The sequence below is a fragment of the Pygocentrus nattereri genome, chromosome 4, assembly GCF_015220715.1.
Source record: "Pygocentrus nattereri isolate fPygNat1 chromosome 4, fPygNat1.pri, whole genome shotgun sequence".
In the NCBI taxonomy this organism is placed as follows: domain Eukaryota; kingdom Metazoa; phylum Chordata; class Actinopteri; order Characiformes; family Serrasalmidae; genus Pygocentrus; species Pygocentrus nattereri.
This window is the reverse complement of record NC_051214.1, coordinates 24,587,936-24,604,976: the sequence shown is the minus strand read 5'-3', so window position 1 is coordinate 24,604,976 and position 17,041 is coordinate 24,587,936. Positions and strand designations below refer to the sequence as shown.

General features: G+C 38.4%; 1 protein-coding gene across 1 annotated transcript; it reads left to right on the top strand.

Moving 5' to 3' along the window:
• The first annotated feature begins 1,744 nt into the window (after positions 1-1,744).
• Positions 1,745-15,099, top strand: mettl11b (methyltransferase like 11B). The gene is made up of 4 exons (XM_017718489.1): positions 1,745-1,920; positions 8,806-8,978; positions 13,923-14,175; positions 14,537-15,099. Exons 1-4 carry the CDS (start codon positions 1,767-1,769, stop codon positions 14,791-14,793), a joined length of 837 nt encoding a protein of 278 aa, XP_017573978.1. The 5' UTR covers positions 1,745-1,766; the 3' UTR covers positions 14,794-15,099.
• The last annotated feature ends 1,942 nt before the right edge of the window (positions 15,100-17,041 follow it).

Genomic DNA, 17,041 nt, shown 5'->3' with positions numbered 1-17,041 from the left:
TGTTACCACAAATAACAGCACAGATGGAATGCTGCTCAACATATCAGGTTTGCTTGTATTAAGCATATTTGTAATTAAATTAATGTACTCTTCACTCCACTAGCCATTGATATTAAGTTACTACGTCTCTTTTTGGGTTTATTATTTTGCTTTTATTAAAGCACTTGGACTGCTTTTTGCTGTTGCTCACATCAGTCACTTTCCAGCTTCTATACAGACCAAAAGATTCCCAAAAGAGAAGTAAAGTATCTAACATACTGTAACGGGGAGCGTGGAGGCGGATGCATATGCGGAGATAAGTGATTGTTATTATAGGCAAATCCAGGGTCGTAGTTCAAATGGTCCAGGGTCATAGAGCCAACACGGATTGATCGGGGAACAGACATGACAGTAACCAGAATCAAACAAGTAGAACAGTACAAACAACAGTACAAACAACAGTACAAAGTAAAAAAAAAGACTTTAAATACATGAGGAACAGGCGGGATAGGGTAAACGAGGGACAGGCGGGAACACAGGTGGAAACAATCAGGGGTGGAGTCATGAAACTAGGGGGCTGGACTAAAAAAAACAAAACAAAGAACAGGTGGGCTAAACCAAAACACAACAAGAACACATGCACGGGACTGGGAAGGCCCAATCGTGACACATACTTCAGTTTTTGTGCTGATAGATGCTGGATATGAACTGTAGCTCTACAGGAAATTCAGAAGATCTCTTTAACTTACATTATTTTTTATTCCTAAATAATTGAAATACTTCACCTTCAGTCTGTCATGATTGGCCCCTCCCAGTCTCCTCACGTTCTTTTGTTTACCTTTCAGTCCTGTCCATGTGCTTCTGTTTTTGTTTTCAGTCCTGCCTTGTTTCATGACTCCACCCCTGATTGTCTCCACCTGTGTTTCCACCTGTCCCTCGTTTACCCTCATGTATTTAAGCCCTGTGTTTTGCCCTGTGTGTTTGCAGGTCTTTGTTTGAATTGTGGTGTGGATGTATATTTGATGTAAGGTTTGTGTTTGAAGTGTATGTTTTGTTTGAAGAAATTTTGTTTATTTCTGGCCTGTTTGGAGTTCTGTGTCTTTTTTTGTCATGTCTGTCCCTTCTGCTCTATGTATTGGCTCTCTGACCATGGACTGTTCTGACCCAGATTTTGGATTGGCCCGTAATAAATCTCGCTAGTCTCCGCGCATGCATCTGCCTCAGTGCTCCCGGCCGTTACACAGTCATTATTACATTGAAGTAAAGCCACTTCCCAGTCAAATCACATGTTTTGTTGACTTTCTAAGTTAAAACATGTACATATGGTAGTTTTCTGCAAATTTAGTCCACAATTTCTGCTAATTTGCCAAATTTAACATGTCAAAAAAACTTCCCATAGCCTTTGTTTAGCCCATATTCAATGTTTTTTCCTTCCAATATGTTCATTCAAATAAGCAAATAAACAATAATTGTGCATTTGTTATTTTCATGATATGACCGGGTTACCCAAAGTTTTGCATATGGCTGTAGCATGGTTTTATGCTACTCTTCCCACTTCTGGCCCAGGCTAGAAGCAGGTGATCTGTTAATCCTACAGAAATTTTCAGCCCCCCCCTGAGAGAAGAGCTCTCAGCTGATCAGTTACGAGCCGGGCCTGCCAGAGGCATCCCACTCAGATATAGCAGTGGTGCGGCGCCCTCGGTGCTTAGAACATTCATGTGGTTTTCAGGCGCAGACACCAGCTCCACGCCTTTCTGCTGACACATTCTGCTGCTTGCACGTCGATCATGGAGTTCAGTGGCACGCATCGGGCGTTCTGCGACCGCTGGGCCAAAACAGATGACAACATGTGCAGACACAGCATGTCCTTCCACCTGCACAACACGCTGAGGCAGGAGTTCTTCGCCAGCTACCTATACCTGCTGGAGAAGACCCCTCTGGGTAAAGACAGGGTGCTGTACATGTGTGTGTGTGTGTGTGTGTAAAATCTCAGGTGCATGCTGACATCAATAGCAACAACAGTAGTTCTAAGCCCCAATCATAAAGACTGTTTGACAGCACTATACAGCTATTACAGTATATATATATATATGTGTATATATATATATATATATATATATATATATATATATATATATATGTGTATGTATGTATGTATGTATGTATGTTTGTATGTATATATATATATATATATGTATATATATATATATATATATATATATATATATATATATAATTTCTTGCACTGTATGAGCAAATACAAAAAAGCAAATACAAAAAAAAGCTATTATTGCAATTTGTAAGCCAATATAATATAGGTATGATGGCTTTATGAGCTGTTATAGCTATTATGGTTTCTTGCACTATACGAGCTATTGCAACATAGCTATTATAGTTTTTTCCAACACATGTTTTTTTGTGCTATACAAGCTAGTACAATATAGCTATTTTGGCCATTTTAATATAGCCACTGTGGGTTCTTGCAGTATATGAGCTATTATAACAGTTGTTATAGTGTTCTGCACTATATAAGTGATTTTAATTAAGTTATTTTGGCTTCTGTGCACAATAAGAGCTTTAATTATATAGTTATTTTATTTTATAGATAGTTTCTTGCACTGCATGAGCTATTATAGTACAGATACTAGTTTCTTGGGCTATATGAGCTGTAAGAATGTGTAAGTCTGCGTCTTATTTGCTTGTTTATGTGTTCAACAACCAATCCAAATGTTGTTATTATGTGTTTAAAACTTTGGCTTGACAAAGTGATTAAATATAATTTTCTATTCTGAATAAACAAAAGCTTTTTATCATATCATAAACAACATGAGAGCTTATACATGTATGCAGTTCCATTGCATTTGAGGTATGATTCATGGATGGTGAAGTCAGTTATTTTCAAAAGTTTGGTCAAAGTTTGGTTAAAGTTTTGATTGTTGATTTTTGAAGTGAGGAAGATATAAATGCAACCTCAACAGAAAATTATTGCAAATGTTACAGCACTACTTTATACCTGATCAACTGAAAAAACGAAAAATAAAATAGCAATTGTGGCATGTACAAAAGTTTGGACACTTTTACACTTAAAAAACTTAAAACTTAATTAACTCATGAGGCCTTAATTGACTCTTTAGACTGTCTAGGCAGGTCAAGACTGGTCAGTTGATGAAAATCTGATTCTTCACACCTTGTGCTGACACTCAGAAACCATGGGCTCATCTACAAAGCTGGCTGAAGATCTGAAAATGAAGCTAATGGATGCTGACAAAGCAGGGGAAAGATTGGAAAAGGGCTTGAATAATTGACTTGAATGAAGAATTGATAAAAAGAACACTCTATTACACTTTTTAAAAAATATGTTTTTCAAGGGCTTTTTAGTAAAGACATAGGTTCTATATAGAACCATGAACTTTTAAAGAATTCTCTGCATGATTTAAATGTTTCTTTGCATCATGAAATGGTTCTTCAGATTGATGGAGATATATAAAAAATATATATAAAAGCCCTTTTTGTAAAGGGTAAAGCACCAAAAGGGGTTTCATTGTTGTTAAAGCCAAAGAACCATTTTTGGCACTATATAGAACCGTGCCTGCTAAGTTTGGGGTTATGTGGCAGCCAGCATCACAGAGCAAATGTAGATGGAATATGTCATGCTTGGCTCCTCCCACTCCTCCATGTGCTCCTGTTGTGTTTACTTCCCAGTCCTGTCCATGTGCTTTTGTTTTGGTTTTCAGTCCTGCCCTCTTGTTTTGTGACTGCCCTCTTGATTGTCTCCACCTGTGTTTCCACCTGTCCTTCGTTTACCCTCATGTATTTAAGCCCTGTGTTTTCCCCTGTGTGTTTGCAGGTCTTTGTTTGAGATGTTTGTTTGATATGATTTATGTCTGATTGTTTGTATGTTCTGAATTGTTTTGTTTGGTGTTCGTTCCTCCGGCCTTCCTACTCTGTTTATCCTGTGTTTCTTTTTCGTCATGTCTGTCCCTCCTGCTCTCTGTGTTGGATACCTGAACCTGGACTGTCCTGACCATGACCCTGGATTTGTCCAAAATAAAGCTCGCTTCTCTCAGTGTATGCGTCCACCTCCTCGCTCCCCAGCGTTACAGAAGAACAGATTCCACTATATATTCAAATGTGCCACAGTCAGTCAAATAATTGATGCTGAAAGGACGCTAGGTTCTAGGTTCACAGTGAAGAAATGCTGAAGAAATGCTGACTCGGACATAACTGAAAATTTTTGTGTAGATCTTAACCCTCTGATTGCACAGGCTTGCCATATTGCAAATTTTACTAAAAAGCAGTGACATAAAATTTGTGTTTTCTCATTTAATTGTGGAAAAAAGGTCTTTTACTTTGAAAGGACAAATACTTTATGACATCACATGAACAGCAATTCCTATTATGTTTTTACAATATATTCCAAATGGCAATTGAAATTGAATTAATTTTCAGTATTTGTGAACATTGGGTAGTACTTTTCACCATATGGCAACAATTTACCAAAAAAAAAAAAAAAAAAAAAAAAATATATATATATATATATATATATATATATATATATAAATGTGTGTGTGTGTATTTTCTTCTTCCAAATATTTCCATTATGTAAGCAAATTTACAATTAACAAAAACACACGAAGGCATTTTTATCGGTTAAACGTACTGTGTGTGCAAGATTGCCCAAGAATATCGCAGGACTAGAGCTCTGTGAGGAAGAGTGGGTAAAAAACCCTAAAGAAAGACTCTTAGATGGACATAAAAAGCATTTGCATGCTGTGATCTCAGCCAGAGGGGGGAGTTACTAAGTATTCACTTAGCAGAATGTCCAAACTTTTTTCATGCCACTAGTTTTTCTATTTTTCCATTGACATTTGCAGATTTTTTAAATAGATTGCTGTGTTTATTTCTTTTCATTTCAATGGCTTGTGTATGTAATTTACTACATTTCATTGGCCCTGTACTTGTACTCTGCACAATGACAATAAAGTTGAATCTAATCTAATCTAATCTAATCTAATCTAATTTAGCCAAGGTTAGCCAAACTTTTGTATACAACTGTATGTGATATGTATGAATATGATGACTTGTATTGTGAGAAAAATATCACACTTTAGTTTGTTTAATTTACAGTACATGTTATCAAGTCCATTTGCCATGTAGGTGCCCTGTTCACCATGCTCCTCAATGGTCAGGACCCCCACATGACCACCAAAGAGTATTATTTAGGGGGATAGAACTTTTCAGCACTGCAGTAATGCTGATGTGGTGGTGGTGTGTTAGTGTGTGTTGTGCTGGTCTGAGTGGATCAGACACAGCAGTGCTGCTGGCTGGAGTATTTAAACACCTCAGTGTCGCTGCTGGACTGAGAAGAGTCGACCAACTAAACGTATTCAGCCAACAGCGTCCTGTGGGCAGCGTTCTGTGACCACTGATGAAGGACTAGAGGATGACCAACACGAATTGCAGCAGCAGATGAGCTATCATCTACAGGTTGGATCAACGTGGTTGGGGTACCAGCACAACACTCACTAACATGCCACCACCATGCTGTCAATGCAGTGCTGAAAATTATCCACCACATAAATAATACCTGCTCTTTGGTGGTCCTATGGGGGTCCTAACCATTGACGAACAGGATAAAAGGGGGCTAACAAAGTGAACAGATGGACTACAGTCTGTAACTGTAGAACTACAAAGTGCATCTATATAGAAAGAGGAGGTGTTAAAATGGACAATGAGTGTAGAAACAAGGAGGTGTACTTAACAAAGTGGCCAGTCAGTGTAATGCGTTTAAGACTGTGCATAATGAGAAGTCTGAAAATAGCATGTCTTTGGTGCAAAACATAAGAGTTAATGCTTGTATTTGGATGAAATCATGTTTTGGATAAACATACTATACAGAACTCATGCTGAGCCTGTTTTTCCTGTATCCACACATGATGATTCTGGTAGATTACATAGACAAACACATGAATACATCCATAGGGCAGATTAGCAAAAAAAGATTTAATATTTTTTTGTTAAATAATTGAAATAATTAGTAATTTAAATGAAAGGTTTATCAAAATCAACCACAATATGAATTGCTAGTTTGCCTGAGCCTTTCTTCATTCGAAACCTGCATGGCGTTATACTACTGAAGTTCTGGGAAACGCACGCTGATTGGTTGAGAGGCGTTCTAACTGTGCTGTTATTTCGCCATAGCATCACAGGTTTTTCACAAACACTGTATCACTCTGCTGAGACGACGTTGCTAAGCAACAACTTTGAAAGCTGTAGGAGACGCTCAAGCCATTTGAAAATATTTTCTTCTTACTTTGCCACAAAGAGAAAATGGACAGTTTCAAGATCACATTTGGCTGACAGCTGATTTGGTCAGACTCTGAAGATGAGACGACACTAAATTCCCAAACTGTCATCACCACTGAGCAGCTTTTCAGTCGGCAGCTGTGACAGAAGAACAGCTACATAACCTGGATTCAGTCAGAAAGGAACCAAATTCCATTCGCTGACGAAAATGAGCTGTAAGATGCTTTACAGACTGGCTGGAACAAAACATTAATATTGATCCCCCATCTTTAAAAAATGGTTCTTCAGAGGTTCTTTAATCAAGAAAATGGTTCTATATAAAACCATGAACACTCAAAGAACCCATTGAATGATTTAATGGTTCTTTGCATCGTGAAAACGTTCTTCAGATTGATGTAGAATATGCTGTAGATGGTTCTATACAGAGGCTTTTTGAAAATGGTCCTATATAGCACCAAAAAGGGTTCCAGTATCTTTACAAGCCAAATGTATTGCCCTTTTTGCTACTATATAGAGCCCTGTTTGTTAAGAGTGTAGCTTAATGTGAGAAAATCAAATATTTGGGTCATGTGCCAAGGATAGGATTCATATAGATATAAATGGAAAATTAAATAATATGATAGAGGTGATCACTCAAGCTCCTCTCTCAGAAGGCCTCTCAGCCAGTGTTACTATTTCTGTCCTCCACATTAGCTTCCTCACATTTCGGGATCACACTTCATTCACATTGCCAGTCTTGTCACCTGGTACTTCTCATCTCACCAATTTATCCACTCTTGCAATGTCTGGCTAGAACCTTCTGGCTTGATTGTGTGCTGACTGTATTAACCCTTTCCTCCCCTGCTTTCATCCATGGGACTCCTGAGCAACAGGCCACTTTGGAGAGGACTGCAGAGAGCTCTGAAGAGCTTCCAGCTGGATATTGTTATCTTTGTGTCATTCCAGCTGGATTTTGTTATCTTTGTGTCATGCTTAGAGAGGCTTGAAGCTTGCATCACCACTTGGTGTTTGCTGGCAAAGATCCTTCTCTCATAGTCACACCCAAGCAGGCCGCTCATCTGTTGCAGTCCATTTGTCAACTGTGAACAAGTTGCCTAAGCTGTAGAACAGCCCTGCAAGCGCTTCTAGATTTGGACATGTCGTTCACGGTCTCACTATTACCAAATAAATATTTTCTCATCTTAAATTTACAGCTTGCTGGCTGCTACGGCAGTTAAATGTTTTTAGCTATGCAACCTACTTTTACTTTTCATTTTATAACAGTGTAAACTATGTTAACTATGAATTCCAGTGATTCAGTCTTTTCTGCATTACATTGTTAATATGAATGGTCTTGTTCCAGAACATGTTATAGATCGCTTTGAAGAATTTTCTTTTCTCTTTATGATATATGTTTATGGGAGTGGCATTTACACATACAAGCAATATCAATACTATATTATGATTAAAACCACCTTTATTAGAGACACTGAAATGACACTGAACTGTCTCTAATATGATTAAGATTAAGTGATCCTTATTAGTCCCACAATGGGGAAATTTCATCTCCGCATTTTAACCCATCTGTGAAGTGAAACACCACATGCTCACTAGTGAGCACACACACTAGGGGGCAGTGAGCACACTTGCCCGGAGCGGTGGGCAGCCCTATCCGCAGTCCCCAGGGAGCAGTTGGGGGTTAGGTGTCTTGCTCAAGGACACCTCAGTCACGTATTATCAGCTCTGGGGATCGAACCGGCAACCTTCCAGCGACAGGGCTGGTTCCCTAACCTCCAGTCCACGATGTATAATATACTGAAGAGTTGAAAATCATTTTCCAGTAAATCTCAGCTGGTAATCTATTAAAATAAGAATATTATATCCAAAATTGTTACTAATGAATATACAACATTTTGGACTGATGTGTTTCATATGATAATGTGCACGATTTGATTATAATGGACTAACTAAGCTCTTAGTCTATCTAAGCTTAAAGCATGTAGTCCAGGTCACACTTAAATTGCTCCACTGACATCGACATTAACTTTTTGAGGAACTTTTAGGCACTTTCTGACACACCACATGTGTAATACAAAAACAACCCTATTACAAAAGCTGCAGTCACTGGAGTCCATGTTTCTATGGCAAAAAAAGGCTGCATTTTTCTATAACTGCATTTTTACTGTGGAAGTAGCAGCTTGTCAGCTTCAGAAAGCCTTGCAGTGTCATTAAAAAAAAAACAGGGTAAAAGGGAGCTAACAAAGCATGCAGCGAAACAGATGGACTACAGACTGTAATTTTAGAGCTATAAAGTGCACCTATATAGTAAGTGGAGTTGATAAAATGGGCAATGAGTGTAGAAACAAGGAGGTGGTCATAATATTATGCCTGACTGGTGTATGTCTTTCCATGCATTACTGTCTCATATCTACCTTTAGACCACAAAGGATTAGCACACGAACAGTGAGTGAGACCATCTTATAGAACCCACATCTGTCATTATTGTGGTCTAACTTTGTCTATGTATTTATCATGCTGCAGTAAAACTGTATCCAGTGACCTGCGAGTACATCAAGGGGGAGAAGCAGTTCTATTACCGAGCCCAGAACTTCTACCAAGGCGTACCAGCGTCAGAGGAGGGCATGATGGGAGATTTCGTGGCGATTTCGGAGGTGGACCTGGAGGGCTCCAGACAGTTTCTGAAGAAGTTTGTGGTATGATGCTCACTTACTACAATATGCTCATTTCCCAGTGATAATCTTGATGATGTAACTGACATTTCAACGGTGTCCTTCAAGGATGACCAAGATGAATTTCTAGCTGCTCCACCTGTGCCTGAGGGTCTTATAGTAATCAGTGGAATGTGCTAGCCATGTCCCCTTGTTCCCATGTTCCACTTGCATTTAATTACTATCCACTCAGGAATATGTGTGTATTTCACCAAGGACGTGCAGCTCATGATCACTATCTATAGTCAGAGGCCACCTTTCTTCTATTTAATTTCCATGCAAGTTTTATTACACACTTGTATATGCTAATATATAACCTAAGAATAGCTATAACCTAGGAATTTCCATGCAAAGTGGTACAAAGTTCATATTTCAAGAGATTGTTTTGAGGAGATTAGAAGTAAAAGACACACCCCCTTGAATACAAAACAGGAAAGTCAAGTGAAAAAAGATTAAAATTATTACAAAGAAAATAATTAAAATTATTATTAAAATATCATATAGAAAAATGGGACTCCTAACAGTTGTGGAAAGCCTGATAGATCATCAAAACTGACCCTGTCAGCTAAAGAGTAATTAAAGCTTTCATTTTTGAGAGAGAGGAGAAAATCAAGCTGCTTCAGATCCGAAAAAAAATCCCCAGGTGTTTTTGTCCATCCTATGAGCCTGAAAGGATGTGTAGATGGCAAAAAGCCCTTTCTGAAAAAAGAAAATAGACAAAAAAGATAATAAAAAGAAAAGAAAATCAGACAAAGAAGCTGTTGGTCTTCGCAGAACAATGGACTGACCACCCCAGAGATAAGACCTCAACATCACTGAATGTGTTTGGGGTTACTTGGATTGTGTGAAGGAGAACATGCAAACAACTGCTAAGATTGAACTTTAGAGTTGTGGAAAAGTATCGCTTGTAGATTCCTTGGAAAAAATGAAAGAATAGAAGGTGTGTCATGCTTGGCTCCTCCCACTCCCCCATGTGCTTTACCTTTTGATAGTCCACGTGCTTCTTTGTTTTGGTATCCCTAGTCCTGCCCCCTTGTTTTGTGACTCCGCCCCTGATTGTTTTCACCTGTCTCTCATCTTCCCAGTGTCATATTTAAGCCCTGTGTTTGCCCTTTGTTTTTTGCTGATGTTTGTTTGATATGTTTGAGTTGTTTGTATGTCTTGTTGGAAGTGTTTGTGTTTGTGTTTTCATGAGTGTATTTCATCATGTCTGCCTATCGATCTCTCCGTGTCGGTTATCTCAGCACAGGCGTCCGTCCTCCTCGCTCCACATTACAAGGTGTAACTAAGGCAAAGAGTGGACACACTACTAAAAAAGGTTTAGCAGTTGACGTTTCTGTGTCATTTTCTTTTAAACATTCTTTTGCTTTCTGCCGTTTTAATTGATGCTGAAAAATGAATAACTTCTTTTTTTTTTGGAAATTAAGTAAATAAATTGTGGTTTCTGGCTTTTGCACAGTGCCGTAGGTGCAAATCAGGGTGATTCTAGAGCTAATTTTCTTGTGCATTAAATGAATTCTAGTAGCTTATACCACAAACCATCATAAAAAACAGATTCCTGGATAAATAATGACAGTGCTGGACTCTATATAAGTGCTGGACTCTATACAGTGCTGGTCTGTATAATATGTAACCTGTACAATGTAACACTGACATTTGATGCTTTAAACCTGTACATAAATACTCTCAGGCCAAGTGTAGCATCAGAGGATCTTAGTTACAAGTAACTACTCTACCATAAATCAGTTTGAATAACTTTATTTCCATATTCATCATCTGAATAGCCCTATTATCTTGACTTGTAGTTATGCAAAACATCTGCCAGTGAAATGGGAAGTAGGGCGCTGTATTATTGGTGTTTGTCTTGTTGGTGTCCAGTTGTCTCTATAAATGTCTACACATCACAGATGGTTCTGACTCACTAATCCTTCTGTTCCAATTGTGCATTCTTCATTGGATGTGCTCAAGCCCCTGCAAATACTCCCAGACAGACCTCAGTGATAGTGAAGTTCACTGTATGTTGTCTGTCAGCATGTATGTACAAATGGATGGATCAAAGACACTCTGCTATATATATATATATATACAGCAGAGTGTCTTTGATAGGGATATAAGAGCTGCTTGCAGAGGCAATGCAATATAACAGAGATGGACTGGGTTGATATTCTATGACAGTGGGCTGATCCTTCACCTGCGTTGTTTAATTACACATGCTGTTTAAAGGAAATGAATTAATCCAGAACTTATCATCCTTCCTTGGGTTATTTCTGATCTAATTGACACCTAAGGACAGATAAACAACATGACAGAGGGGATAACGTAAGGCAGTGCAGAGCATCATCGTTGGGATCATCTTATCTATATGCTCCCCTCTTCTAATGTGACTAGTGTGTACAACCCCAATTCCAATGAAGTTGGAACGTGTTGCAGGCGTCAAACTCAAAATGAGTGAATATTTGCACAAAACAATAAAGTTTATCCATTTGAACATTTAATATCTTGTCTTTGTAGCGTACTCAATTGAATATAGTTTGAAAAGGATTTGCAAATCATCGTATTCTGGTTTTATTTATGTTTTACACAACGTCCCAACTTCATTGGAATTGGGGTTGCATGTTATATAGTATTATGGGGTGTGATATTATATCTTGATGATGTAACTGACATTTCAACAGGCACCAAAAAGATGATCAAGAAGAATTTGTGGTTACTCCACCTGTGTCTGTGGTTAATGAATGGGTTTTGTCAGCAATTCTTATTTTCCACTTCACTATATATAGCGCTCAGCTTGCGAGGCTGCGTATCGTCGCTGTCCAAAGAAAATTCATCTCCATTTTTAGTTTTCTGTATCCTTTCAACACACCAGCTGTCCTTGACATTGCGTAAATGTTTCATGGTGAATGGACTAATAGAACTGCCCTAAAATCACTTGGAAAAAAATCCCTTTGCATTGACCTTTCAGATTGAAAGGTAAGAGTGTTTTTGCCTTCTCCTGTGAAGTTGCTATTTTGGAGATACTTGTTTTTCTTTGGACAGTGACGATATATAGAGATATATATGGATCAATCTTCCAAACTGGTTCAAAGTGAGAGTTGAAAATACATTTTAGACTTGGACTTTTGCTTTCAATGATCCTAAGTGGTGGGTGGAAACTGTACTTAAGTACTTTTTGTGTATCATTATTTTACTGAAGTATTTCTATTTTGGGTGACTTTTTACTTTTACTCCACTACATTTTGCAAAATCTGTCATTCCTTGTGTGTGTATAAAAACATAACATTGAAATGAAAGAAGTGGGAAGCAAGAGCACCAATCACGGCACAGCGGTCACTTTGTTTAGAGCTTGTTTTGACCTGTTGGTCATACCGACCCAGTGCAGCACACAGTTCAACGTCAGCGCAGCAGCGTAAAGTTTTGGGAGAGTCTGTTCAACATAAATGATGAACTAACCTAACTTTGTGTAAATAGAGCACAATATAGAAATATGTCCACATATGCAGTCGTGACTGACGCGGCTTTTTTCTGAATTTATACAAACATCATTTCATTTTATAGTAAATTAGTTTGGGCTGCTTTATGTTTATGAACAGAGACCTACAGATCAACATAGTAAAGGAAACTCATTTGTGATCCTGAGTTTAAAGCCAGTTTTTATTAAACTTAAACTTGGAACTAAGTTGTAAATAATTCTTAAACTGAAACTTTGCTTGTTTGTAAAAAGTGATTTCAGAGCCACTCGGTTCTCCCTGATGGAAACTGTTTACCTTCAGTGTTTTGTGCTTATGATCATTTTAATAAACGTCAGCATCACTAATTAATGACGTTCTATTAAAAGACTGGTTTACCAAGAGAGACACTGGAGGATTTTCACCTAAAATGAGTTCATGAAGCGAGTCTTGTTATAAAAATGATAACAGGACATTAGAGCCATAATTAATATTTTACTTTTGATACTTAAGTACATTTGAAGGTAAATACCTTTGTACTTTTACTCAAGTGGAGGTCTAAAGGGAGGAACTTTACCTTGGGTGTCTCTACTTTAACTCAAGTACGTGATTTATGTACTTTGTCCACCACTGATGACCCTGTACCTTAATTATATTTATTTTACCAAAAAAAAAAGATTGAACAGTCCATTTTGTAACTACTAAAAAAAATAATAACTCTACCCCAACTTTACTAAATGTTTCAGTAGTGACATTTTTAGCTAATTTCATCACTGAAAATTAGTAGTCAGTACACGACAACCAAACTCAGCTTTGAACAGCTGTACATGCATAAAGTCATAATATTTTTATTAAAATACAAAAAAGTTTACTTCATTGCAGAAAATGTTTCATAGTTTGAAGTATTTCAGGTGGTACATACAGATTTTCATTGCTTTTACTGTGCAGATTAGGTTAGAGTTGAATTTCAGGTAAAACCTATGTTTTATACCTATATACCTATGTACCTATACGAAATCTATGCAATAGGCCACAAAAGAAACTGGAGATTAACATCGTCTCCTGAACAGAAAATGTTGGTGCTGAAATCTGTAGGTCTGCATGATAAAGTGCTGGCAATGAATGCAATTAACTCTGCAGTGGCAGATGATAATCTTTCTGCTCTTTTTGCACATCAGTTACTTCATTTTTTCTACAAATAAAATATTTAGTGTTTCCTGCCTTTCCACAGTCACATGCCACCCAGCTTGGATGTGATACAGACATTAAAAATGTAACTAGCGGGTTATATGTTTGTTTTTTTGGTGTAAGTTTGATTTGGGATTTACTCTTTTTGGTGAAAATAAAAATCTAAAGATATTTTTTCATTCAGATAACAAATGTATGGATCTGTGTGACATAGCAGTGTGTGGCTAGATGGCATATGCTGGAGGAGCTGTGTTTCACATGAAGCCTCAAATACCTGAGCTTGTGCTCCCTCCAGGGTCCAGGAAAGGCTAGTACCAAGCGAGCACTGGACTGTGGCTGTGGAATTGGACGGGTATCTAAAGGAGTTCTGTTCCCTGTATTTGAAACCATGGAGATGCTGGACATGATGGAGGACTTTATTCTTCATGCGCATGAGTGTTACTTGGGTGACTATGCTGACCGTGTGGAGACCTACTATGTCTACAACTTGCAGGACTTCATCCCTTTACCCGACAGATATGATGTCATCTGGATGCAGTGGGTAGCCTGTGAGTGACCAAATGAGTGCTTGTGTGTATTTGATACTGTGTGGTTTGATGGTTTGTGTACTGTATCCACAGTTCAGTTCATGTCAGCCAGGGGTGATCAGTCCTGGTCCTGGAGAGTCCAGATCCTACACACCTGGCTCTAATATTCAGATCCTGAAGGCTTCAATTCCCTGGACCCTGTGTGTTAGATTGGAGTTGGAACTAAATCTACTGGGTGGTAGATCTCCAGGACCAGGATTGTGCACCTCTGATGTAGGCTATTACAACACACCTGTGTTAAAAAATGACAAACAAATAAATAGTAATTCACACTGCTGGCCATGTCCCTATCGTGAGCTTGAATAGATGGTCCTGTCTTCAGGTCATCTGACAGACAAAGATCTGATGGAGTTCCTGACCAGAGCAAAGGAGAGTCTGAGGCCCAACGGGGTCATCATCATGAAGGACAATATGGCACGGCAGGGCTGCAGGCTGGACCCTGTCGACAGCAGCATCATCCGGCACCTGGACATCATGAAGAGCATTATCCAGAAAGCTGGTCTGACCATATTGGACGCGGAGAAGCAGGAGGGCTTTCCTGAGATCATCGTGCCTGTTTGGATGATTGCCATGCACTAAGTCTCTGGTGGTAACTTTAATTGAGTTCAGTTTGATTCCAGACCTGGTTTTCTGGAAATACCATGCAGACTGAGATCATTGTAAGAAAACAGAAATGATGTATTTGATCTGCTCCTTTTAACAGCTGTAGTATTTTTGGAAAATGTGTGCAAGTTCCTAATTTGATTTGAATCAAGTTCAATTCAGTTTATTTATATTCGGTTGGCTGGAATCAGTTCAATTGAATTCAGTTCAATTTAACATAAACGCACATGATTATTTTTGTTTTAGAGCGAGGCTCGAGAAACGAACCAGCCAAAACATTAAAACAACACTGTTCATTTTTATTTTATTGCATGTGTTTAGGATACAATGTTTTTAGCATTCCTTAGAATAAATAATATATAAAAATAGGCTTAGAAAAAAACTTGCTGTTATTCAAGGAAATATTATAACTTGCATTAATGCAGTATTTATCATGCAGGCTGTTGTATTATGGTATAGTCACTAATTCTGAGTAGATAAAGAGAATATTTTACAAAAACACAGTTATTATAAAAAAGATAGCCTATTTAGGAACCATTTTCAAGGTAAACTCTGATGTCTTCATTCTCTCCCAAACTTCCAGATATTGTTTTTTGTTTGCTTTTGTTTTGCATTTGCTTTGTTCATATCTATTTACCCTGAACACAATAATAATTTACACGGATCGGGCATAACATTATGACCACCTCCTTGTTTTTACTCGTACCGGCACTACACACTCACACACCACCACCATGTCAGTGTTACTGCAGTGCTGAGAATGATCCACCACCCAAATAGTACCTGCTCTGTGAGGGTCCATGGGAGTCCTGACCAGAACAGGGTAAAAGGGGGCTAACAAAGTATCAGAAAAACAGATGGACTACAGTCTGTAACTGTAGCACTACAAAGTGCTCCTATACAGAAAGTGGAGCTGATAAAATGGACAATGAGCATAGAAACAAGGAGGTGGTCATAATGTTATGCCTGATCGGTGTATTTTGAATGTTTATTTGAATGTGTATGTTTATTTTCATCAAAGCAGTAAATGTCATACACAGATGGATGTATATAATTATGTTACTCTTTTTATTTTACTGCACATATTAGAGACAAACCTTTTAAAATTTTGAATCATTTGTTGTTAATTTTGTAGCCTGAAACAATTAAATGTATTACTAATGCCTGCTGTGTACTGTACTAATATATCAATAAACAGACAAAATCATAAACGTGTCCTCAAACGGAAAGACCTCTGTCTCAAAAATAGCCCACATCATACTCTTAGGTATTTGACGGTAATTGAAAACATGCAAGTAACATTACAACACAGATACATGTGTAGGAAATGGATTATGAAGATGTTTCATTTGACACAGTATCATACAGCCCATGCATTTCCTTTGTTTCTGGACTAAAAGGACTTTTCCCCCCAGAAAACATTCAACCACAAATACAACAGTTATGCTTTTCATAGTCTTGACCTGAAGCTCATCCTTCCCTCACGATAATAAAGAAATAGAAAGTAATCAAACTCTTCCCCTTGAAAGGCCATGATAATGACCGAAAGCATTTTGTTTTGTTTCCCGAACCATGAAAAAACCACATTGTTTAGGTAAATCACTCTCAGATGGTCTCTTTGTACGGAGACGTGGAATTGTTGAGGGGAGGTTTGACAGAACGCTCTTTTGTGTCCGTCTTGGCCTCCGGCCAGACCTGTCACATCCTGTCTGCATAAAGAGCATCACGGCATCGCCTCAAACATTCCGCGTGTGGATGTTTTGAGCGGCTCAAGTTGAAAAGCTCCAGCGGTTCCTCCTTCCCATGAATGGACGGTCTGTCGAGAACTTCCACAAAAAAAAAAAAGGGAAATATCCGAGCCTTCTCAGCCCCGTTCTGTGTCTGCCGTGGCATGAACTGAGCTGGTTCTCTTCTAATTCCTCTCACACATGAGCCTTTTTGAGGGCCCTTTTTTCATGTTATACAACGCCCTCAGGCCGTGGAGCTGTGTTCCTGGCCGATATTTGCACAAACAGCGGCCAAACATCCAGCCACACATTCAGAAATAGTTAGAGTGCCTGGCAATCTGTACTATCATTCCTAATCTAGCTCACTTTCCTGCCTGGCAGCCTGGCAGCTATTGGGCCACATTAACAGAACTAACATTAATAAATCCAGTCATATTAGCAGTGAATTGGGCCTGAGTCCAGGTATGGAAAGAGTCAGCAGTAACATTGACAGGTAA

Bases quoted from the DNA above. Each gene is read 5' to 3' on its own strand.
- mettl11b (XM_017718489.1), top strand. From the start codon at position 1,767: ATGGAGTTCAGTGGCACGCATCGGGCGTTCTGCGACCGCTGGGCCAAA. The intron at 1,921-8,805 runs GTAAAGACAGGG...ATCATGCTGCAG, and splicing joins GCTGGAGAAGACCCCTCTGG to TAAAACTGTATCCAGTGACC. The intron at 14,176-14,536 runs GTGAGTGACCAA...TCCTGTCTTCAG, and splicing joins CTGGATGCAGTGGGTAGCCT to GTCATCTGACAGACAAAGAT.